The 26774-nt window shown below is 40.6% G+C and overlaps 2 protein-coding genes across 2 annotated transcripts in view; one reads left to right on the plus strand and one right to left on the minus strand.

The window, feature by feature from the left end:
• LOC108796843 (amelogenin, X isoform-like) overlaps nucleotides 1-17760 on the plus strand; it is a 21927-nt gene extending 4167 nt beyond the window's left edge. Inside the window, exons 2-6 of the mRNA XM_018568384.1 lie at nucleotides 4107-4185; nucleotides 7756-7803; nucleotides 12772-12816; nucleotides 13762-14163; nucleotides 17590-17760. Coding sequence (XP_018423886.1) covers nucleotides 4132-4185; nucleotides 7756-7803; nucleotides 12772-12816; nucleotides 13762-14163; nucleotides 17590-17595 — 555 coding nt within the window. The 5' untranslated portion in view covers nucleotides 4107-4131 and the 3' untranslated portion in view covers nucleotides 17596-17760. The remainder of the gene's footprint in view (nucleotides 1-4106; nucleotides 4186-7755; nucleotides 7804-12771; nucleotides 12817-13761; nucleotides 14164-17589) is intronic.
• Nucleotides 1-26774, minus strand: part of ARHGAP6 (Rho GTPase activating protein 6) — a 220499-nt gene that overhangs the window by 115906 nt on the left and 77819 nt on the right. The gene's annotated exons all lie outside the window — the stretch shown is intronic.

The raw sequence follows: 26774 nt of genomic DNA on the forward strand, positions 1-26774 counted from the left end.
AGCCGAAGCTGGCTCCGGCCACTTTCAGAGAGATCAGCGTCCCTGGTTACCAGCTAACCAGGGACGCTGTAATTACACACTGAGAGCGGCCTCTCCGTGTTCTCAGTGTGTAATGACAGATGGCGTTCCTGGTTACCTGGTAAAAAAACAAAAAAATCACTATAGGAATGCATATCTAGATTCCTATTGGCTATTTCAATTTGCAATAGCCAATAGCAAACTAGCTATTGCACCCGCCCACTGCTGCTGTCAATCAGCAGAGGGGGACCTGCAGTTCTCCATCATGTCCCCACTCTAGTGATTGACAGCAGCAGAGGGCGGGTGCAATAGCTAGTTTGCTATTAGCTATTGCAAAGTGAAATAGCCAATAGGAATCTACCTATGCATTCCTATGGTGTGTTCTTTTTTTTTTTTTTTTGACGGCAGCAGAACCGCCCGGCCAATAGAAAACAGTTGGGTGGAGCACAATTGTTAGTTTTTTTTCTACTTTTTTAACTTTTTCTATTCTGCTCGGTTCCACCGAGGGACCGAGCAGAACAGCCGAATGCCGCTCAGCGGCATTCGGCTATTTACTCACTGCTGTTTGGCATGTAAGAGAATAGACCGAACAGCAGCAAGTAGCCTGCCGGAGGTTCGGCTTAGCCAATCCAGATATTGGATCGGCTGAGTCGAACTCCTTCTGCACTTCGGGTCGGCCGAACATGCTGAGCATGCCGACCCGAAGCCACACGAAGCAACCCGAAGCAACCCGATGTATGACTGATTTCAGCCGATATACAGCAAAATAAGCCGTACCAGCCTGAAGTGAATAGCTGAACAGCATTCGCCTCACTTCGCTTGGGGTCGGTTAGTCACTCAGCTGCCTAAGGCAGCTTAGTGAATAGACCCCATAGAAAGAACACATTAATGACTTCCCTTTAAAATTGCATGTTTATTTCTCATCCCTATAGATTAATAGTATGGAAGCACATATATCTGAAGGAACTTCTTAGAATCCTTCTTTGATATATCTTTTTATGCAAAAAGTAGTGTAATTGCAAACAACCGAATCACTAAATACAAACTGATAGCATTAAGGATCCTTGATGATTCCGAGTACAGCTCTGAGGACCCATTCACACCGCTTAATTATGCTTTTCTGCAATTAACACACTGTACTGTACAACGCATTTGAATGGAGACCCAAACACACCTCCCGTGCGCAATGTGATCGATCGCACCACGGTACCTCAATATCGTGCGCTGCGATTAAAAAAAAGCAGTGCATACTTTTTTTTACTTTTTTTAGCTGGTCACTATTCATTATTGCCGTAGATACCTACTAATTAAAGTCTTGTGGTAGCAATATACAGATGTGGAATCTGCAAATCACTGCATGTTACAGTGCCTAATGCATTAAATAGCACATAAGACTAGTACTTTCTACACGTCTGGAAGCTCACACACTTGAGATATTGCCTTTTACCCAAATACTTTTATGCACCTGCATCTTGCTCGGTTAATTGAAAGCTACACTCTAGTTTCCTAACATTGGAACCACAGCAGAAAATAGAGTTGCACGTGCCCATGAGCAATAACTGTGTTTATATTTCATTTCAACATGTTGCTTTCTCCAGCATATTTCACCACCCACTCTTTTCCACATGCCTGCCTTCAGCACTGCTGCACCTGCTGCATTCAATGTTTTGTGACATGTGGAAAGCTGTACACGTGTTTGGGAAAAAAGATTTCAATTGAGACAATAATCGAATGTCTTTCTTCCAGCATTCTCTTCCACTGGTCCCTTGAATACTAGTTGATGACTTTTTTTTGTATAGGTATTTAAATGAAAGCAAGATCAGGATGGTGGTAATGACTGTGGTGAAAATAGTAATAAGGATATAGTAAATGTAATTAAATACCATATCAGTGGTATAGATTGTGTTCCACACACATACATCTGTGTAAAGCAGTGATGGAGTCATCCACACCTCATTAGGTTGTCCTGATATTTGCAATTGCTGCAACAAATTAGAACAGCTCCTTTGAGAATCAGGCAGTGTATGGGTTAACTTCTCCGTAATAGTGAACATTTGCAGGTATTAGGAGTGTTCATTATTATAAGCTCTCACAAGCAGGGCCCTCCTAGCCCTATTATATTGAAATTGTATTGTAACTGTACTGTCTCCCCATTTTGTAAAGTGCTGCACAAACTGTTGGCGCTATATAAATCCTGTATAACAATAATACAATAATAATCATTATTGCTGTAGAGAATGTACAGTATTTCAGTCAGTAATCTTTACATATGCAAAGGAAAAAACTGTCACTGAATGTGCTGCACATCACTGTGCAAGAAGATTGAATTAGGGTTAAATACTATACAGGTCCCGGGGGAAGACTGCAAACTCATCAAATATGATGATAGATCATAATAAATCTTATGACCCTGATTCTAAAGCTTTCTCTAAAGATTTCTCAGCCGAGTGAGAGAAATCACTGGATTCCCCCATCCACACTAAACAGCATGGTCAGCTATTGTAATCAGACAGCCGGAACCCGAACAGTGACTGGACTTCAATGCATACCTTCCAAACTGTCCCTCATTTAAACCAAATTCTCTGTCCCTCTTTCCTCCTCAGTTACTCCTGTTTTTGGTCTCATGTACAGAAATCTATCAAAATGTTCTACTTCACAGTGAAAGGTGATATTCTCTAAAACCTTCATTCTGTCTCTTAATTATCTCTTTTCACTATATGAAAAAGCCAGAATATAGGAAAAGTAATGGTGAAGAAAAAAAAAAAGAAAACAATTCTTGGTTCAACCAATCATTTTTGGCGTATTAATTCTTAATGGTCCACATAACTGGGGACGTGGCAGGGGTATGTCCATTATCTAAATACATTGTGCTGGAAAGTTTCCCTCTTTCTCATCTCAAAAATTGGGTGGTATGCGATTGGGTGCAGTCACTGTCACAATATTCTGCCTGGCACCTTGGCTTTTCCAATTGAAGTTTGTTGAGTTGGAGATGGTAGGGCCACCCACAAATCACATTTTGTGAGATTCAGCAGGAAACAGTCAATTTGATCTGTGTATGGCCAGCTTAGGAGAAGCTCTGACTGATTATGGCCAATCCCTGCAAAAGGCACAATTTTGATAATACCTCACTTAGAGATTTAGACCACTGACTGTCTCCACAAACATGTTAACAACATGCATAGGTGCTCAGACGTCTTTGGGGGCAGACAATTAAAGATCAGCTCTGAATATTCACCCAGACTAACAGGGTTATTCACAAAAGGGTGAAGAGTTTGAGAAGGCAAACATAGCTGATTTGGAAAAATTCTCCAATTCAGCTCACTTTCCAGTTCAGCTATGTTGTCCTAGATTGTCTTCTCTTGCCTTCTCCAAACACGTCATCCTTTTGTGAATAACACTGCTAGTCTGGAACATGATTGCACCACCACCCCTTGTTTTCCTACTACATGATGTCTTCAGTTTAAGTGATTGCCATCTGCTCACAGCCAGCACACAGAACTGCAAAATGCAAAATACAATGTAATATATGATATATGGCATTAAACACTGATTTCCAAAGAAACTCTAAGTTAAGTCAGCTGGCAGGCGTTCACTCTTTATAAACATTGGCTGCTCTGAGATGGTACAGGATTTTCTTTCTGTTGCACTTTAGACTTGATAGTGCACAAAGCTTGTCAGTAAATACACCCAAAGATCTGGTTGTTTAACCCAAACACAGACTACATGGATCTTTAAGAAATTTGTACATTACAAGTATATAACAATGGACGAACATATCTTAAAGATCTGGAGGACAAAAATGATTACATGCAATTAGTCACTGAGTCTTATGTTTTCTACGAACATGTAGAAAGTGTCTGTGAGAGGCTCATGGCAGGGCTGTTTAAGCCATGGAGTGCTAAAAGTTTCAGGGTGTTTTTAGATTTGTAGGTGTCAGGTATTTGTAGCAAAGTCAGTTATTTGTAGCCATATATACTGTATTTACTGATGTAGAGCCGCACACTACATTCAACAAAGGGTCTAGTGTGCTGAAAAGTTAGAATTTTTGGTTTTATTGTAAATATACTTTTTTTTCATTCCATCTACAGGTGTAAGCTACTGCCTTGTATCATCATGAAGTCCTGGATTATGCTGATGTCACTCCTTGGAACTGCTTTCTGTTTACCTGTGAGTTCTATGCATTCGGTAGTGGTAGTAACTTTCCTACAACTTGCCTACATGTTATTATTAGCCAAAAATGCACTGTACATGCACATAAAGATGATAAAAAAACTATCCACCTTGTATTGCTGTGTATCCACATCCACATTTCCCCTCACTGCAGGTGATGGTTGTTACTGGGACAGGAGGTGAGGTTCAACTCTTCCTTAAGGTGCCCATACACTGTACGATTCTCGTACGAGAATCGCGGGAAATCCCGCGTGTATGGAAGGCGTGTATGGAAGGCGTGCGACCATTTCTACTGTACGGTCGCACGTCTTCCATCGAACAAGCAGTGTGGAAAACCCGCCGGGAATCGTACGATTCTCGGCGAGTGAGTGGCCTGCTTGTTCGACAACTGACGAACAGGCCGGACACAGCTAAAACAAGTATTGGATGGGATTGGGCTGCAAACATGACATTAATTGGATACAGATCATATATTACTGGTAGGGTTTGTTTACACTGCCTGTGTAAGGGAACGCATGTAAGGAAGTTCTGATGCTAGCCAAGCACTCCCCCATTTAGCATGGATGGGGGAATCATGCATTTAACTTGTTCAGCTCTTGGGGCTGAACAAGAAAAAATGAGTAGTGTACAAGTGCTTCAGTTCATGGCTGGGGTGTTGCAGTAGAAGACACTTATTGTTTTTCATTGCTACTACCAGCAGGCCCACTGGGAGAAGTAGTTCAGCAATTTTTTAGGTTTAATTACATGATTTCTACCTTGTAAAATTAGCAGTGGCATTATCACGGTACTGTACAGAGCCTGTGTAGAGAGCAGAGCTGTGGGAGGGGCTCAGCAGGCTCCAATCACTGCAGGCTACTTGCAGAACACTAAAGGAGGGGGCGGATACAAGACCAGTCATTCTGCACAAGGAGAGAGAACAGCAGTGACTGGTCTTTATCACAGGAGGCTCCTACACAGAGGCAGTTGCACACTGGATTATGTATGGATCTGGAAGAAATACAGAAAATCACACCAAGATTCAAGTAAGAATACACATGACTCTTTTATTTGGACAATATTTGATTATCCTGGAGTTTAGCTTTTATGCAAGTAAATATCCATACAAATCACTTAACATATATAAATACATGAATACCTTAGTATGTTTGGTCCCTATAATACCCTGCACGGCAATATTCAGACTGGGAAAGAGAAGAACAACATTAGGAGCCAATCAAGCGCTATTGCAGTGCAGCATTGCTGTCATTCTAACACCAAAAGCTTGCAGAGAGAAGAAAGCAAAGTGAACAGAGTGATGATTTATTAGTGTGCTGCTCCTTTATTGCCCAGATAGCAGGCTAGAGGTGTGTCCTGGATCAAATTGTGCAGTTTAATAGCAGAAGAGGTCTAGGCTTGCTTATACTATATATTAATTGTGCCACAAGACTGAAAGTATCACAAGACTGGCTGAACAAAATTACAAATCCTTTGGCAGGTAATATAGTTCTCATATGTTGTGTCCCAGCTGTGTAATAAGCTGCTTGACTGTATTTCGACCTTCATTCTCCCGATTCTGAATCAGCATTTGTAATAAACACAAACCAGACTGGAAAAAAAATCACCATTCTAACCATATCTCAGTATTTCTGTTTGAGCATAACAACAGTAGTAGTAATAATAATGACAGTAATAATAAAGGACTTGTAGAAGGTGTGGCATGCACAGGGCTCATGGAATAAATGAGAATCAGGCCTATAACGCAGAATGGATTATAGATGTCTGTGTAGAAACTGGAATTGATGATTATAACAAAGATTTTCCATATATTTCTCCAGTTTACTGTAATCCTTTGCTCCTCCTTGTGTATTGGGAAATCAGTTATTTGCTGGAACAACATTTTATGCGTGAAGGACTAGATACTCATTTTTTTTACACAGATGAAAACGGATTACATTTTGAATGGGGTTTCTAAAATACATACTTTTTTGCTGTTAGGAACAGAAATAATCAAACCTGTAAAGCTCAGTTTGATGTTAGGGTACAATATTTGAAATATATAAATGTGAAATATTTTTAGGGGATAAAGCACCAAACACATTAGATGCAGTATGTGTAATGGTGTTTATCCCCTTAGCTTTAGCTTCTTCTTCTAAACATTTCCCCCTCACTGCCTTCCTAACATTCACTGGATATTACACCTAGGGGCGATGTGAGATGCGGCAGGGGGAGGAGTCTGTGAGCTGTTAAAATGTATGCCTCTGGCCGACCACTTCACCTTTCTCCTCCATTCACAGATCTCTTATTACTATGATTCCACGATGCATCATGTTCTTTGAATAGAGGAGAAAGAAGTTGAATGACAGAATCTTCTCTACTTTCCTCATTTTTGGACTGACTATAGCTAGTAAAATAGGTATCAAATATCCAACATGATAGATTAACTAATGTGATGATTGTCTATATATGTGGTGTAAAACAACTGGTTTGGCTCCTGCTTGCATGAATAACAAAATCTGGGCCACCATAAAATATTTAATTTGGACTGACTAGCAATGGCTCGTTCACCTGATGATGGGGCAGGCCAAATACCTCTGCTACTGAATTATACACAAAACTCAGGAGTTCAATCTTAAAATTGTATTCGAGCATCTTAACTATTAACAAAAATGTATCTTATTTGTGTATCACTTAGCTGTAGATCCTCAAATCATCTCTGAATTGATGCCGACACTGTCATTCCTTCTGGAGGGTGGCTACTTTTGTTCCTCATGGTCCCTGTGTGTGTTGTAAAGTAGCCACCACTTCAAGCTCGCTCCTGTGATGGACTACAATCTCATGTTTAGTTTACTAATTTTCATTGAGATTGTAGTCCATCACGGGAGTGATCTTGGAGTGGTGGCTACTTTACAACACACACAGGGACCAGGACAGTGGAAGGAAGGACAGATTCAGCACCAATTCAGAGATGATTTGAGGATGTACAGCATGATAAGCTATATTTTGTTAATAGTTAGGGTACTTGAATGCATTTTTTAAAATTAAATCATTTGTTTAGTGTCACTTTAAAGGGGGTTTCTATTTTCATGCTGAAAGCAAAAAACCCTTTAAAGCTGGCCATATACTTACTGAGAGGACTGTTTTATTCACCACTATGTAACTTGGAATCTTTGTCCAAATCTGTATTCACCTAAGTACTTTGATTATTCTAAACTCTTGTCTCCCTGTAATTTTAAAGGGTGCTGTAGAAAGCACAAGTGTGTGCATAGGGGCTATAAAAGCAGTGATCTCTCGCAGTTTCATATAGTATGTCTCCAATCTATGACTATTTCCTGAAGCATGTCCCTAGTCGACATACAGTTATATAACATGCAGGCTGTCTCTAACAGCTTTCTATATTGCGGCCCTTTAATGATGTCAGGGGTCCCACTTGAGGCCACTATATCAAGTAAGTTGACCACACTGAAGCTGCTGCAGATAGGGTGCCTGTACTTAATACCTGCAGTTTTTCTGTTTTACGTAATATGTGATCATTTGAAAACCCCAACTTGTATTGCATCATTTAAAAAAAACACATATTTGCATTTGCAGCTTCCACCTCATCCACAGCACCCAGGATATGTCAACCTAAGTTATGAGGTAAGTACACAAATGTTTTAGATTTGTTTCACAAAACTGACTTTGAAATACATACATCGAGCACTGAATAGCATCATTTTAATGTAAAAGATAAGCACCATGCAAAGTATTGGTCAGGCCATAGAGAATATAGGCATTATTTGTTAAATGAGCATGGGCGTGATTTTACATGGAAAGAATAATTTGATTTTTCTGTATAATGTTTACTGTATATAATGTTTTTTTATGAAGTCCCTTGAGGGGATGGAGAGATTCATAAGGCAAAAATTATGCCACTAAGAGAAATTCTGCAGTTTAGAGCAGGGGTAGCCAAACTCCGGCCCTCCAGCTGTGGTGAAACTACAAATCCCATGATGCATCTCTCTCTGGGAGTCATGTCTGTGGCTGTGAGAATCTTGCAATTCCCTCATGGGATATGTAGTTCCACCACAGCTGGAGGGCCGGAGTTTGGCTATCCATGGTTTAGAGTAACATCCTCAACATCCTCCAGCATAAGGACCAGGTCACTTGCACTGCCACAGGCAGAAAACCTAAACAATGCTGTAGGTGAAGGTCTTACTAAACAGCACTAAAGTGATGTCCAACAGAGTCCAGGCCAGACTGTGGCAGGAATGGCACCACAGCATGCTTGAAACCCCAACGGACTGAATGATCTAGGAACTGGGCAAAATTATCTAGTGGACTTGGTGGAGGCCCCTCCAGGCAGAGCTGAAATAGATCCGCAGATGAAGACCCTATAACAATAGAGGTCCCAGGTTCCACATTATAAACATTACTTCCATTTGGACAAAATCATAGAAAATGCCCACAGAACCATTAGGGGAGTGTGGGCTGAGGTCACCCATAGCAGCGGGGCTGTCCTTAGTGTGTCTTTGAGAAGACATGTTGCACCGCATGGTGGTCAGCAGCTATGCCCAAGATTAGGCAAGGCCTTAAGTGCTTACCACCTTGGCCAGCAGTGGTGATGAGGGTTTTAGACAGTGGGTCAGTGAATGAAAACCAGACTCCAGTTGATGCTTCGGAGCAGCCGTGTGCAGAGCTGTGCCAAGGCTCTTGACCTGGAAAGCACTCTAAAGCTAACACAGTACATGAAGGTTTTGGAAGCACCACAATGCAGAGCCCAAGGCCCAAAGGTTATATTGCAGGCTAGAGATTGAGTCACAGCAGAGGCTGTACCACAGTTCTGGACCTAGAGAGTGCCCTTCAGCTAACTAACACAGTACTGTACACAAAGGTCTGGAAAGTGCCACAATGCAGAGCCCAGTAACTGAAGGTCACATTCTAGGCTAGCCCGGCAATCTTCCAGTCCAACAGGGGTCCAGGTATAGCCTCCAAAGCAGTTGAGGATACACCAATACAGATAGCTCCTGGGTAGATACCAGCTCAAGCAGTCTTGGTAGAAGTTACTTAAGAAAAAATTATTTACAATGTACCAACTATCTCAATTAAAGAAAAAATTAAATGCAGAAATAAGATTACGAGAAGCTTTCTCTCAGCAGAACTGAGGAAAAGGTGTACAACCTCCTATGACACTAGCAACAGACTGAAGCATGATGGTTAGAGGCAAGATTATATAAGGACTGGCCTTTAACGGTATTTATTTATTTTTGCCAGTATCCAACCCTCCTGTTGGTTGGAAGCATATAACATATAAGCATATAACCCAAATGTCTAATAATTAATATATTCCTGTGTCCCTCAATGGACAATATTAAAAGTCTGTTTTCAGTGAGCACATATTTGGAGTTGTTATTATTGCACCTTTTAACTCCTTGTGTTTTCCCTTATTTTTTGCTAATGTATTAAATATTGAGGGAATAGCCCTTATAGGGTGCTCTCCATTTGAGTCAGTTTTACTGTCAATTCCTTTCTGAAGATGCTATTTGTCTGCCTAGTACACTGACCAACTGAGTTTAGTAAGGTTGAGTCACTAACCTGGAAAAACTGTATATCTGTAAAGTCAGAGGAAAAGCAGATAAGCTTGTTTGCTCCAGGTAAGTGGCACAAAACTATCAAAGCAAGAGCATAAGAGAGACAGCCAGAAAACTAGCATTTACAAAATGAGTAGATAATAAGTAGCAATGGCAACCTCCATCTCGCGTCTTGTGCACAGGAAAGGTTTTCTTTTAACAACTGTTCATATGTGAACCAGATAGGAAATGCATTGTTTTCAATCAGCCACTTGACTCACAGATTACATTTGGAGAAGGAGCACTAAAGTGGAATCTCTATATGTAAGGAGCACATAAATTTGCCTCCATGTACACACATAATTATAGACTATATAAAAAAGCAACGTTTTGAAAACATCAACACACTGCTAAGTTTATATACTGATATGTTTTCATCAAGCTGATCTGTTTTACATTAATAGCTAACAATCATGAAAAAAAGATTATCTCCCTTCAGGGAATAAGAACTTATTTTCTCTCATCTGTGATCCAAAAATATAATGCTATAAATAGCATGCCTCGGGTACTCTTCAAAAAAAGTGAGACAAGAAACAATTAAGTGAGTATAATTATTTTAGCCTACAAATATAAAAATCACAAACAGAGAAGTTCCAAATGTTGTCAGCCATTATTTTTCATTAACATAACATTAGCACTCAGTCAGAGATAGTCAGAGATAGGCTACATCGAACCACTGGCACAACACAGTGATTGTCAAGCTTGTCAACAATTCCTTGGTTGTACAGAGTTTCATACAAACATTGTTCCACAAACACTAAAGACATTCCTCGAGAAACGTGTTTGTTTTGTACTACAGCTATAGTAAAGCGGTTCACACATATACAAAAAATCTGCAAGCATATTATGAGCAAACATTAGATAATCATAAGAAAACAACTGGTTATGAAAAAAAACCCATAAAAAGAATGTCAGTTCCACACAACAATGTTTTGGACATCAGTCTGTTAGGAGGGATTATACAGGAGAGTACCTACTTTTTAGAAATGCATTGAAAATTAATGTCCTGTGCATTTGATTCGTACCTTGGCAAAAGCATTTTGATCAAACGGAGCAAAAAATGTTGCTTGCAGGACACACTCGCACTGAACCAAAAATGAACAAGTATAGATGGTGCATTATAATAAAGCTTGATATTGCCTCTCTCTTGCTAAAAACCCACATGAAACAGCAGGGGTGGAAAGTCCTCCTCTTGATCATTAAGCTGTTTGTGTTAAAAATAAACATGAATAACAGGAAAGCAAAAGCTCAAAATGTTATTCAGGCTATTCAGAGCATAGAATTAATCTACTGTGCAGAAATGGTGGACAATAACTATGTGTGTTCCACCTATAAAAAAAGTAACAATACAATATATTTATAGCCAAATTTTTGCTCTTACTGAGAAGAAATAAAAAAATACAAGTTTTTAACTTTTATTTTTGGAGTACTGAAAATAAATGAAATATATACATAAATAGGCCAAAAGGAACCATCTAAACCCATTTGAGAAGCTAAGAAACTGGCAACTTTTCTGAATTAGAATGATCATATTGGGATTGATTTACTAAAGGAGTAGAGCATGTTCACTTTGCACAGTGAATTTTTCACGCAGTTTACTGAATGAGATGAAGCTGTGCTGATTTAAATTATTCAATCATGTACAAGCAAAAATCGTGTTTTCTTTTCAAATTTCCATGCACATGAGCAGGTATTCTTTGCAAAGTAAATTTACACACACAACTTAACTAGCACAGTCAAGGGTGATTGCATAGCACTCTGCTTGAGAAAGGAGTCACTCTAAAACACTAATGTAATTCACTATAGCCCGTACAGCTCCCGAAGCTGGCCGAGAGGCTCAGCCGAGCCAAAGGCATATGCTTCGGTTCCACTGAGCCAAAGTGAAACCCGAATGGCCCGAAGGCCTTAAAATTGACAGCTGGGTGGAGCCAGCTGTGATCTCACGGCTGGCCCTACCCAGTTGCAATGACAGATCAGCGTCCCCAGGTAACCTGGGGACGCTGAACTGTCATTAAACAATGACAACTTGGCTGGGCTTGCCGTGACATCACGGCCGGCTCCGCCCAGTTGTTATTCATTGGCCGGGACCTGTTAGAAGACTCTAACAGGTCCCGGCCAATAGGAAACAGTTGGGCAAAGCTAGCTGTCACTGCAAGCTCCACCCAATTGTTTCTTTCTTTTTTCAATTTTTTTTTCTTTTTTTTCAATAATCTTTAAAAAAAATATTTTTTAAAATAAATGTTTATTTATTTTTTAAATTGATCATTTATTCATATTTTTAAAGATTGTTTTCTACTTTTTCCACAGTTTTTCTATTCTGCTCGGTACCACGGAGGTACCGAGCAGAATAGCCAAGCCAAATGCCGCTCGGCGCTCACTGCCATTCGGGCCCTAGCCTGCCAGAGGTTCGGCTCAGCCGATCCAGATATTGGGTCAGCTGAGTCGAACTCCTTCTGCACTTCGGCTCAGCCGAACATGCTCAGCAACCGAAGCCAGCCAAAGCAAGCTGATGTATGGCTGATTTCAGCCGATCTATGGCTGAAATCAGCCGTACAAGCCTGAAGTGAACAGCGTTCGGCTCAATTCACTTCGGGTCGCTTATTCACTCGGCTGTCTTTGGCAGCTTTGTGAATAACCCTCTAAAACTTTTAAACATCATGGAGCAGCATCCATTGTAAGTGATTTTATCAGCATGTGAAATAGCTTAAAATAGGTTTGACTTTAATATCACTTTTATTCTAGTTCTTTCAGACTGTCCAGCACAGAAGCTTTAAATGTGGCAGAGTATGCAAGTTTTGTGAATGGTATAATTTCATGACCAATTTGTCAAGTCATATTTTTGAGGGTAAAAAACAGGTAAGCACTATGTTGAGTGTTAGTAAATTCAGTTGATAAATTAGGTTTGACAAATTGTGTGGCAGGTAATATTTAGTCAGGGTACTGGTAACACAGCACAAAAACAGTGCAGAGTGAATATTAACTGTCTTTTTTTCTTCAGATTTTAACACCTTTAAAATGGTATCAGTCCATGATGAAACAGCAGGTAAGGTATTTTATTTTAGTTCTAAAACTGAAAATAGTCAATAGCTGTAAACATGTGCTTTGCATAATATGTACCATGATCAAGTCATACTGTAAATATTATAAAATAATTGTATAATGTACACCTTTCATATCTCTTATGAGGTTTTTTTGTTATTAAAATACAAGTTTGATTTATTTTAGTTAAGTAGTACTAACAAATTCTGCTGTACTTTACAGAGCACACTAATCTCTCCCATCAGTTGCTGCCCCAGATACAATTTACACTCCAATGCCAAATATGACGAGATAGTAGAGATGAGCAAACCGATTTGTGTGTCTCAGAAATTACAACATATTTGGCTTGTTTATTCTGCGTTTGTATTTGCAAGGAACAGTGATTCACCTTGCTGGTAAACTTGTTCCATGCAAATGAACAGGTAAAGAGGTAGACTTCGTCTGTCTCCCATTTGACAGCATGGTGGCTAAGTGGTTACAACTCTTGCCTTGCAGACTGGGAGTCTATGTATTTTACAAAGTGCTGCAGAATTTGTCGATACTACATATATACATACAATAAAAAGATACCTACAAAACTTGCACTCAAAAAATAATTATAGGCAGAGAAAAGACAAACAACGTCTATGTCACCAAACTATTGGGCTTAATCTTTTAAGACAAAGACCAATAGTTTATGAAAGTCAAACAATATGGTGATATTAACTTCACTATTCTTTTTATTTAAGATTTTAATGATAACTGTAGCTTTTTACTTTTTGTATAATCAGTCTTCAAAATCACAGTGTCTATATTATAATTTAACTTTTGTGGATAACATAAAGATAATTAGTTACATTAATATATGATTATCAACAACAAAAAGCATTATCAGACATAGATCAGCATATCTTTCATGCCAATGGTCAAGCTACAGGTATATTGTGATATATATATTGTATTTTTCTAGTACCCCTCTTATGGCTATGAGCCTATGTCTGGATGGCTTCAGAATCCAATTATTCCCTTGTCACCTATGATGCCACAACAACAGCTACCATATCCACATGCAATACAAAAGCTGTCACCTCATCACCCTGTACTTATACCTCAACAACCCATGGCTCCTGTATCTCCTCACCACCCACTGCTTCCTCTCGCACCTCCACAAGCCAATCCGTTAAATCCAACCTATTTGACAAACCAGGAGAGTCAATATCCAACAAACACTCGACCAATAGAGCCACCAAAACCTGATATTTTAAACCAACCTAGTCAGCCTCTGTTCCCAATTCAACCACAGCCTCCTTTGAAGGAAGGAAGACTGCATGACCCATGGCAGCCAGTGAGCAAAACCAAGCTAGAAGAACTGGTAAGAACATGCATGTATTCTTAGTATAACACTAGTGCTCTCTTGTTGAGGTCTTGTTGAGGTTTTTAATTTTGTTTTTGGGTGGGGACAAACAAGGGAGGCACAGGGGTGTAGACACAGAGTGGGGATGGCCAATGTTTACTAAAAGCCATACTAAAGAACCAGTCAGTCTGTATAAAAAACATTCCTGATATGTCAAAATACACACCAACAGTACAACTAAAAAATACATATTTCTACCAGTAAAAAGTGGTAGTTAAGCTCAGGTCATGTGACTGTACTTAAAGAGCATTTTTCAGCAAAATGTTCCCCCTCACCAAGAACTTCAAAAAGTACGTTTTTACTAAAATGGCTCTTTTATTTTCTCATCAAAAATCAGCAGCATGCAACCTGGAAAAGTGGTGACATTTCCAGCTCACAGCTGTTTTTCAAGCCAAACAACAAAAAAGAGCTAGCGTGGGCTCGAAAACATCACCAATTTTTATATGCTGTGCTGCTGATTTTTTTTTTTTATAAGAAAATAAAGAATATTTTTTATACTATAAGTACTTTTTGAAGTCCTCTGTACAAGACACATTTTGCTGCAATGTGTTCTAGTTAACCCCGAGAATGCCGATGGGTTGGTGGCAATAGCTCAAAGCACTTTGGTGAGACTATTTGGTGTGCACTCTGTGAATCATTAGACTGTACTTAAAGAGGAAATAAACTCTGGAACTTGTGTTCAGAAAAAGGTAAGCAGAGGGCAAATAACTAGTCACCAGTATTGACTGTGGTCTCACTACAGTTGATCTTCTCCCATTTCTGACTTACAATGCTATGTTCTGCAATGTGTCTCTGTTTAGAGAGGTAAAGCCAGGGCTTTGCTTCCTCATGTTAGAGCATTGGCAAGGAGAACCACAGCACAGGAGTGGCATCACCAAATATCACTCCAAATCTCCTGAGATAAGCAGTCACGAGCAGCAGTGTTTTATATTCACACTGCAGATATACAGCTATGAGGTTGAAAAAACAAAAGTGTCTAGGTACACTCACATGCTAGGAAGGCCAGTGATTTTTATCAGGTGGAATTGCTGACAAAAGGTACATTTTTCAGGGCACTGCTTAGGCACAGTTAACATTTCTAGATTTTAGCTATCACAGTATTGGAAAATTAACTAATAAGTCTGCTACAGGTAGAAAGCATTTTCCCTAACTCCCTCTCCTCGTCCTCACTTTTTTTTGTTGTTGAGGGAGGCAGAGTTGTGTGAGACACGTATACACACTGCCAAGAACATAAAGACTACTGAGCAGGCACCAAGATTTACTTAGTGTAATCTTTGAGCCAACATCTTGGTCCAGGAGCTAGAGGCTGATCCAGGATGATGTTTATTTTTAAAAGGCAATAAATACCTATCAGTATTGCACTTACTCATTACCATGCATGACTTTAACATAGAATACTATACCTGATGCTAGGTCAGCTATAACTGAAGTCCTCCAGGCTTACATTACATCCTTAAGTGGTTAAAAGAGAACTAGGGGGTAAGTGTTTTCCCCATAGTTCTCTTAAGGGTCATGGGGGGACATATACTAGCATCCTGACCCAAAGCTCAGTATATCACAAGCTACAGCTCGCGGTATACCTAAATTGCTGCAGACGGGACGGATCCCGACATTACTGTTGAGATCCACCCAGCTGCGTGAGTGACAGCGGGCTCTGCCTATCTAGAGGCAGAGCCAGCTGTACCCCCTCTCCCGTACGTTCCTCCACTCAGCACTGGAAGATAGGAGCGGTGAGGGGGGGGATCACTGCAGGGAGCAGTGGCTGACAGTCACCACTCTGTGCAGGGAGATGATCGAGAAGTGACCGAGTGACGGTATGTGTTCACTCACTCCCCAATCTATTGAGCCGACGTGTGACAGTTTCATTGTCAGACGTCGGCTCGAACTATGAGGATAAGTGATTTTCACTCACGTCATAGTTCTCCTTTAAAGACAGAATTCTACAACAAAAAACAATCATATTCTAACAACTGCTATGTTAAGGCCTATTACAATAGAATACTTGTTTAATATACTAATCTCGAAAGGCAAAGTTACATAATGTAACCTGACTAACATGGTTATGGAATTGTTCAAGCTTATTACAGGAAGGGCATCGAACTGTACAAAGCCTCCAAGCCATTCTATTCTCAAATAATCTAACAAAATTAAACTTAAAAAATATCACACAAAGCCATCGGAACATTCACACTCTCTTGAATTTGCTTCTCTCTTTTCTCAAGCTTATTTTATATTTTTTAAATGATCACTATAACCTATTTATTCTATATCACAGAACACAAAATAAGCTGCCAAAAGAATAACCAGAGGGAAATATTCATTATTCACAATGAAATGCCAATAAAACAAATTCCATTCCTAAGAACAGATGAGTCCTAATTATGGAGTGCAGACTTAGGCAGCAAATGTTTATATTTTTTACATCCCAAAATAGCATGCTAATTAAGTGGCTACAGGAAATTGTTTTCTGTAAATGTAAAGCAATCTTTCCTCCACGTTACAAGAACTTCCTTAAGAATGCATTAGTCTTTTTACATTATCACACTGGCAGTATATTAAGCACAGAAAACCCCCCAGAAAGAAAGGCTTTTCAAAGTTTATACTTTAAAAGCTGGCAATGACTATGGCGCCATTGTTAGACTACGGCTCCAATGTATTGCGGGCAGACATTAGTGAAAGTTATAAAAAGACTGTAAGAACTATATTTTAAAAACGAAAATACACAATGTTAATACATTTTCCTTTGTAAAGTAGAAAAATGTATACAGCTATGTGTTATTAAAAAACACTTTGCTTGCCTTTATCTGGGCCTTGAGCACTGACACAAACGATGGGGGCATAATTCCTTACGCTGACACCAACGATGGGGCACCAATCTACCTGTTACTTTGCAGTAGCCTACTACTATGATAATTTACTCTACAGACAGGAATACAAACTTGTCAGGGGTTCTAATGCTTTCCTAATTTATACAAACCTACAAAAAAGTTTTGGCCTTACATACTCATCAAAGCTGGCCATACATGGCTCAAATTTTGGCCACCCAGCTCAACAAACTTCTATTTAAAAAATCGAAGAAGTGGGGTGGAAAATTGTTAGCCGAACATTGACTGCATCCAGTCAGATTCAGTCAGTGTTCGGGCATTCAGACAATTTTTGGTAAATGGTTTGCTTCAGGAAATAGAACATTTATAATAATTATTACAATCCCACAGCCTGATCAGAAATGCACTATACGTATTTTCTATTTTTAAAGAATGTTTTTACTTCTATTATTTCAATAAGTCCACTAAAACTAGATTTAGTTTATGAAAGAAAAAGACGTTGAAATGGAACACAGATGTACCGTTTTCATTCTAATTTTCTTTTTTCATTTATTTTTAGGATTAAATGTGAACAGAAATGACGGGAAAAATATGATTTCACTACCATTAAGTTCCAGTCTATATTTGGTTTTCAGCAACAATTTTTCTTTAGCTAATTATCATCATTGCATTGAACAAAAAAGATATAAAAAGTCTAAAATAAATAAAAATGACCAGTATGGTAAAACAATGCTTTGTGTGCGTAACTTTTTTATAGTACAAATAGTGTCTTTGCTAAAGTGAAAATAAATAGTATAACCAACAGGTTATGTAAAAAAAAATTTGTGAGGCAGAGCCTTCTCAATACAGGAGGTATTTGTATGTATCACTTTCTGCGAAAAAATACAGGAGGAGCTTGCAAAAGCATAATCTTAAGGAGAGCTTAAACTGTGGACAATATGCCTAAAAAAGCAAGCAGAGGGCATAGGACTGGTCAGCAGTATTGTCTGTAGGCTTGTAGTTAGATATTTTCACAACTTCTAACATTTCATGCCTTGTTCTACCATGCACTGTAACTCAGTGCAGAGGCAACCTTGGCGTAGGTTCTGTTTCCTCATGTGAAAGTTGCTCTCCTGATCACTGGTGATCTGATGACTAGCAAGAGTAGCAAGAGATGGAGGAAGCACATACACACCGAATGCATGAAGCAGAAGCAAGGAGATCCTTGCACTGCAGGTCTTTAGGTACGCCTTTCTTTGCAGCAAGGAGAACAGTGAGCAGCATTGGAATTACATCAACAAATCTCACTTTAAATTTTGTGACACCAACAGTCAGTAGCAAGGTGCCTTAGAGGATCCTACACTGCAGATTTACAGCTTTAAGGCATACAAGGTGCACTGCTAAGTAAGGAGATACAAGGTCAATGGCTGTTGCTTAGGCACTATTAATATTTCTAGTAGGAGGTAGGATACCACTTGTTTATTTGCTTGTTACATACAAAAAGTATGTGACGACATAGGCACAGACAGTTTTATAGGAATAAGATAACAAGTGGGCTATCTCAGGGAATTTCAGAGTTTTGCAGGTAACCTTTGGGAAGGAACTGGTAGGGTAAATGGCATCAGGCTGTGTTAAAAGATTTGAGTAATAATCACATTTCCTGAAAACAATATAGTTATGGGTGTCTGTAGATCACATAAACATGTGACATGAGTGGTGATCACAATAACTACTGATTGAGGTGCAGAAATATACACCAGTGGTGGGGCACAGGAAAAGCATACAGGGTAAGAATTACCATATTTTCTTGTATGTTAAAGAATGAGTCCAACTAAGACTAGCATTTCAGATTCCTGAGATCCTAGGTTTGCAGACCTGCTGTGGTCATTATAAGGTGCTCCCACTCTTCCTGATGGATCTGTTATGCATTGTATATTATGCAGAATGCAACAGGAGGTGTTAGAGCACACACATGGGCAGTCAAACTCCCAGGTATACAGAACAAAGCTGATAATTACGACAGGGAGTATCCATAACGTATAAGAAGCAAGAAGCTAACACAGACAAACATGTTACACCGATATATAAAGTAATACTGTAGAGACAAAGCAATAATTTTGCCACTTTATAGATCACTGGTTCGATCTCATCTGGAGTATGCAGTCCAGTTTTGGTCACCAATCCACAGAAAGGATGTCCTTCAGCTGGAGAGAGTCCAGAGAAGGGCAACTAAACTAATTAAGGGGCTGGAGGACCAAAGCTATGACACAAGGTTACTAAATTGAAACTTGTTCACGCTGGAAGTGAGGGGATGAAGAGGGGTCATGATTTTGATGTACAAAATGTTTAGTGGTGATGGCAACATCAGCAATAAACTATTTACAATAAACTCCATAACAAAGACTAGATGCCACCACCTAAAATTGGTGGAGAAAAGATTTAACCACAAAGCGTGTAGGGGCTTTTTTCAGTTAGAACGGTTAAAGTCTGGTACTCGCTGCCACAAGCAGTAGTATCAGCAGAGAATACTGAATCATTCAAAAAGCATTTAGATACCTTCTTCAGATACTGTAACATACAGGGGTACAGGTACTATTAAAATTAAGATCACACAGGGACTCGAGTACACACATACACATGCACAATCACACACAGACACACAAAGGTTGAACTTGATCGACCTGTGTCTTTATTCGACCTCAAATACTATGTAACTTTTGGGTTGTCAGCTGAAAATAACAGTACATTATTTTTCAGCACATGCACTTGCAAAATGTATTGCAAACACATGTATTCTTCTTTAAAGGAGAATCTTGGGAAGAGTGAAATACACTCATCCCCATAATTAGAGCCGATGTGTGACACTGCAGCTGTCACACATCATCTCTATTGATCGATCTTCTCCCTGCAGAGAGTGGTGACTGTCAAGTCACTATTCCCACAGGGATTCCCCCCTCCCCTCTCCGTTTCTCCAGCTGCAGACTGGAGGAACCGACAGGAGAAGTGCTGGGCAGAGACAGCTGTCAATCAGGTGCTGGGGTGGATCCTGACAATATTATCGGGATCTTTCCCGGCTATAGTGCGGCTCTGAGCTGTCAGCATATAGCAGGCAATAGCCAGCTGTATGCTGAGTCTTGGGTCATAGGAGGACATTAGTAAATGTTCTCCTGTGACCTTAAAGAGAACTATGGCCAAAAAAAAGGTTGGTCCATAATTCTATTTTGAATTTAAGTTAAAGAACTCTCGGAAAAATAATTTGTAACCCTTACAGTGGGGCTACCCCCGCACTGCAAGGGTTAAGTGCTCGTTTTCATCTAGGGTGTAAAATGAAAAAGTTATGCTCACCTGAATCTCACAGCTGGTTTGCTCTTATAGCAGTCCCTGGAGCCTCTCTCCCCCACCGCTCCAGCAGTCTAAGATTCTGTGCGTCATTACATCCAATACACTGTAGGGGTTAGTCACAAAGCTGCCGAAGGCAGCCGAGTGAATAACCGAGCCGAAGTGAGCCGAACATGCCAATTGCTGCAGCAGAGGAGGAGACAGGACGGAGGGAGCACTCTAACAGCCAGGCAGGACTGAGGTTCAGGTGAGTATGTCTTTTTTTTTGCACCCTATACCAAAATGAACACTTAACCCTTACAATGTAGTGGTATCCCCTCTGCAAGGGTTAAAAATAATTTTTATTCTTTAAAATACATTTCAGATTTTTTCTATGTCCTGTGGGAACAAAGTCAGAAATCATGACAAATGTATAGAGTACAGGGTTTTAATGCAATTATTATTTTGGTGTTTATTCCTTTAAAAAAGAAATGCTATACATAATGTCATTGTTTGGTCAATGAAAGGGTTTATTTTAAATGTACTGAAACAACAAAAGTATTCTCAGACATAAAGCACTCTTATGGTTAGAAGTCTTGGCAAACTGCATGGAATGTATGTATAAATCTGGACCATATGGTACAAGTCTCCATACTGACTTTTGCTTCAAAATAATGCTTTGATCTGTTTAAATGAATCTTTTTTTATGAAAGAAAAGAGTATAGCTATAGTTTAAAAATAACTCCAACAGCTGGCACAATAGTGACATCAATCTGTATATCAAATTGAGTTGCTTCTAAATATTAAATAAATCAGTGACAATGTAAACCTATGACAAAAAACATCAAAACACTTTTGTATGACATTGAAAAATTTCCCATAGCTCACGCAAAAAAGCAAGTGATAATTACCAGAACTGCCAACCGCGTCACCTATACTGCTGACTGAAGTTGATCTGCAGAATCAGACACTTTGCAAAGTTTCAGATTTCTGCTCCCCTATTGTGCACAGTGGTTTGATCCGCTGGCCCCTACATCACTATTGTGTCCTGTAGTGATGTAGGGTTCAGTGGGAAGAACTAACAAGCACAGTGGGGAACAAGTTCTGAACAAAAATGTTTGCTATATGTCCCCTAATTAATTCTGTTATCCCTCACCAGCCTCAATAAAATAAATTCTTGGTCTCCCTGCACTCTACAGCAATTTTGTTAGCCATTTTTTTGTGCAGTGTTCTTATCTATAGTAATACTTGTCATAAATTTATAACTGATCAAAATTGAAAAACATTTTTTTTTCTAATTTCACTTGTTTTTATATAAAATTAAATAGTTCTTAGAAAATAATATTATGTAGAGAAGAAAACATGGCTTGTGCAAACAAAAACAAAAAAAAACTCCTGTGATAGACTACAATCTCATGTTTAGTTTACTAATTTCTACTGAAGTTATAGTCCATCACGGGAGCAAGCTTGGAGTAATGGCTACTTTACAACACACACAGGAAACATGGGGAACACATGTAGCCACCCTCCAAAAGCTAGGACAGTGTCAGTATGAATTCAGTGATGATTTGAGAATCTACAGCCGAGTGATACGCAAATAAGATAATTTTTAAAAAATATTTAAGGTACTTGAATGCATTTTTAAGATTTTACTCCTGAGTTTAGTGTCACTTTAACCCTCACTTTATGTTTTGGTACCATTATTCATCAGGACTGTTGGTAAGGTAAAAAACTTCCTAATGTGTACATAGAAAGCAACAAAACAAAATTCCCCAACAGAAATTCTTTTCATTATTCTATCCACAACTAAAAGAAAAAAAAATGTGTGCTCTACGAATAGTTAATAGTGTTATTGCAGGGCTTATAAATATTTGCATCGGCCATGACGTTAATACGTAACTCCATTTTTCTGATAAATGTCAAACTGTAAATGTAAGACAAAATTTTCCATTATGCCTGCTAGGAGATTTCCTTAAAGCAGAACACCAGCAAATCAAATCTTAAGCTACCCCCGCACTGCAAGGGTTAAGTGCTTATTTTGTCTAGGAAGCTAAAGTAACAAAGCTGTACACACCCAAACCATGATCCCAGCTTGCTCTTACACAGCTCCCTTCAGCCTCGCTCCCCCTCCGCTCCAGTGGTCTAAGGTCCAGTGAGTCATCATACTCTATACAGTATAAAGAATGTGAGGATGCCAAGAGGCATACCATCACTGGGGCAGAGGGGGAGAAATGCTGGAGAGAGGGGTGTAGGAGCCGTGGTTCGGGTGAGTATAACCCTGTTATTTTAGCTTCCTAGACAAATGAGCACTTAACGCTTGCATGCGGGGGTAGCCCCACTGCAATGGTCAATATTTTATTTCCTTGGAGTTCTGCTTTAAAGGACAACTGTACTTTTGTTGCTTTTTTTTTTTCTTGAATTAATCTCAAGTGGTCGCTTGCAGTTCAGCTTTCACAATGGAATGTATGGTTTGTGGCATGCATGTGAAATACAAAGCTGCAATTTTTGGAAGAAATGCTGTGTGGCTCCGGGGAGGGCTGCACAGTGAAGATTGCTGGATCAAAGCTGACATCTAGTGGGCAGCACTCGGAGGGGTCGGGGCAACTAATAAAAAAAAAGTACAGTTGTCCTTTAAAGTTTAACTCCAGACAAACAGCTAAATGCATACCTAAAATACAAAAGTAGGAGATGTTCTACCTGCCCAAAAAATTGCATTGGTGTCCATCCCATTCTGAGATTTATTTAGAGAAGTCCTGCCAATCAGCACAGCCAAGTTAACTTTCCTCTACTGCAATGCAGCCTGGTCATCTCTGTGCTCCAAGCCTGTAACTGGACAATTACAGAGAAGCAGCAGACTGGTGACCTCATTTCTCTGCCCTTTCCTGCTATCTGCATGATTTGCCCCAAGTGCTGCCCCTCCCTCTCCGTGTCTGAGTTCATTTTTTTAGGAAACAACAAGAGGGTCATGTGAAATTCAGGTAATTAAACCAGTTACATTTAAAAAATAAGTTATACATTTAAACTGAATACATACCTGCGTTAATTGATGTTATGTCAAGTATGGTTAAAGTGATATTAAAGTCAAAAGTTTTAAGTGATTTCCAATGCTGATCAGATCTCTTACAAGGGATGCTGCTCCTTGATGTTTAAACTAGGGATGCACCGATATATCGGCCGCCGAAACATATCGTCCAAAAATGGCACTTTTGGCGTAATGCCGCAAGTGCCATTTTCCTGCCGATACATCGGTGCATCCCTGATTTCTTTCCTCCACGCTGGGCGCTGCTCTGTGTCCCAGCCAGCAGGAGAGAAACTGTGATAGCCGGCCGAGTGCTGCGGGAGTAGCTGCTCTGCACACAGGGAAACTTGAAGGGAGCACAGTTCAGTGGGGTCACCTGTAAGGTAAGTGGATGGACGGGGGGTGAGCACAGTACTGAGTTTGCTCCATGTGTGAATTACATGGAGTAGGTTCAGGCAGAGCAGCGTTCAATGTTGTACTGTTGTATGGGAAATGTGACATGACCGCTTCCTTTTTAGAGAGGAATGGAGGCAGACAGTGATGGTCACTATGTATACTTTTCACCCTGAGGACTTTTTCACACCAATTGCGTTGTGTTCCAGAGCTGGAGCTGCTGGAACGCACCACAATTGCTCACAAACTTCCCTCTGCGTTCTGGGGCGTGACGATGCATTGAAGTCAATGTAACTGCAGCCACGCTCACAGTGTGTTCGGACGCATGGCAAAACACTTCCTGCGTTCCTTTCCACTGCAAATGCAAAAAATGCTGCATGCTCTATTTTTTGGCGTTTGCAGTGGAACGGAACACAGGAAATGTTTTGCCACGCGCACTACGGGCAGGGGGGGAGTGGCTACAGTGCCATTGACTTCAATGCACCGCTACGTCCCCTCCTGCCACAGAATGAAGGGGGGCGTTTTGTAAGCGATTGCCATGCGTTCCAGCAGCTCCCGCTCTGGATTGCAATACATTTGGTGTGAACAAGCCCTCAGGGGACCTAGAAGCCTAGGGATCGTCCAGAGGTTCTGGGAGAGATGGGCAGTTTCTACTTCTTACATACAGTATGTGTCTTCTTTCTACCACGGTGTCTCTCCGTGTGTATTGACTTACCTTGTGTCTCTCTTCCCCTGGCCGAAGATCTCTACTGCGCATGCGCCCGCCCCCTCATCCCGTCCGGGAATCTTCGAACGGGACCACCCGGTGGAGACACAGGTAAGTTTTAACCTTTTAGTAACTTTTTTTATACACCGCTTGCTAGCAGTAGGTATACAGTATGCAAAAAAATATGCATGTTTTTCACTTTCCACTGACCAGCCATGTAAGGAGCATTCTTCACACTGACCACCAAAATAATGGCACCCGTCTACACTGTTCATCAACCTCTGCACTCTGTTACATACTCCTGATCCCTGTGCTGCCCTGACAACAATGTATACTGCTTTGCCAGGCTGATGCCTGCCCAGCCAGTCAGTTCTGTATGATAGGCTTACTGTTACTATTTAAGCAGACACTCGCTGTATCCAGCTTCTAACAGGATCTACAAACACACAGGCACAGCAAGGCAATCCATTGCCCTGCTCCCAGCAATCCCAAAGATAAAGTATGATCAGAACTGTTGAATGCTTTGAGAACAGTTTTCTCTGAGATTTTAAAATTACACACAACTATTATTCGCTCATACACCCTAAGTGACAAAATTGGACAGCAAAACACTATATTTTTGCCAGGAATGATGCACACAATTCATTTCATAACTACTAAGCCTCTCCATCACCCCACAACCAATATGTCTTGCATCTGCCACTGCAGTGACTTTGTTTGTATTGACTCTCATATTCAAAATGTTTCTATAAATGGTGCCATATACCCAGCCTTGGAAGTCTGTTTTTAAAGCGATATATTGGGAACAGCTGTTCATGGATTCCATGTTGCTGGAAGGAGATTATTCAATGCTTCACATCTGGTTGTGGAATGTAACCACGGTGAAGTGCTTGTTTACTGAATGAGAGTGATCTGATCACTGGCTGACTACTACTCGGAAAGATGTGAATCTGAACTACTTTCACAGACTTCCTGTATAAAATGCTATTATCATTCTGGGACAAACACACTGAATGGGTCCAAAATGCCGTCCATACAAATAGCCCTCAAATATATCTCACACATGTGGAGAGTCAGCAGGGCTGAGAGCAAAGAAGGGGTTAACTTGGGAGGGCAGGTACTTCCCCTACAGCCCTTCCTGTTAAAAGGTAACACAGGTGAGAGAGGAGTGGGGAAGCTGAGAGACAGACAGAAAGGTCTGGGTGTGTGTGGCTGCTCAGAAGCAAGTGGACTCTATCTTGGTGAGATCACCTAAAGGCACTACGCAGTGCAAACCTTATTGAAGGACTTTATCCTTATGTTTGATGTTTGCTGAGGAAAGCCTTTTACTTTACCGTTTTGCTGAAGAAAGCTGTTTGTTCTGTTACCGCTGGATGAAATAAAAACTGTTTATTTATATCGGACTGTGTTGAAGACGCATGTGTACCCCTGGGGTTCCCCACAATTGGTGGAGAATGCGGGCAGGCTTGAGGGGTACATGCCAGTAGGATGTCCTGGGTAAAGACTGCACAAGCGTTGCAAACCCCAGGAAAAGAAATGGAGGAGCTGGTTAAGCGCCTAGAAGAAGCCATAGTGGCTCAACAGGAGAACAGTGCACAGGCAGTTGCAGCACAACAGGAGACCAATCGCCTGCTGGCTGAACAGATCGCAGCATTACAAACCACAGTGACGCAGCAAATCAGAAGGGTCCCGGAGGTTGGAGAAACACCAAGTAACCCTCGGAAGGCTGTGCAGCGGGCTCTGCAAAAGATGACCCCAGCAGACAATGTGGAGGCTTATCTTTCCCTATTTGAGCGAATGGCCACATGTGAAGGACTGCCTGAGGTGGACTGGGCAGATGTACTGGCCCCTTTCTTAATGGGTGAGTCCCTGCAAGCATATTTTGATCTGGCCCCTGAAACCGCATGCGTTTACACGCAGTTGAAAGCAGAGATTTTGGCCAGAATGGGGGTGACTGTTACTTTAAGGGCAAGCAGGGTCCATGCCTGGTGCTATGACCAGGCCAAGCCTGCCTGCGCACAGTTGTTTGCCCTGCTGCACCTCCTGAAGGACTGGTTACAGCCGGAGAAACTTTCCCCACAGCAGCTCGTGGAGCGGGTTGCTCTGGACCGCTTTGTGCATGGCCTCCCCAAGGGACTGTATCGTTGGGTGACCCAGACAGAACCCCAAACCCTGGATGAGATGGCTACAGCAGTAGAGCGATACACCTGTGCTGGGGGTTTGTCTGGGGAACCTGCACCAATCAGAGAGGCGCGCCCTGGGACAAGGATGTCCACAGACATACACACTGTGTCGGCTCGGGTGCGGGCTATTCATAATAAAGGCACCG

The sequence above is a fragment of the Nanorana parkeri genome, unplaced genomic scaffold (genome assembly GCF_000935625.1).
Source record: "Nanorana parkeri isolate BGI_ZX_2015 unplaced genomic scaffold, ASM93562v1 scaffold1181, whole genome shotgun sequence".
Taxonomy (NCBI): Eukaryota; Metazoa; Chordata; class Amphibia; order Anura; family Dicroglossidae; genus Nanorana; species Nanorana parkeri.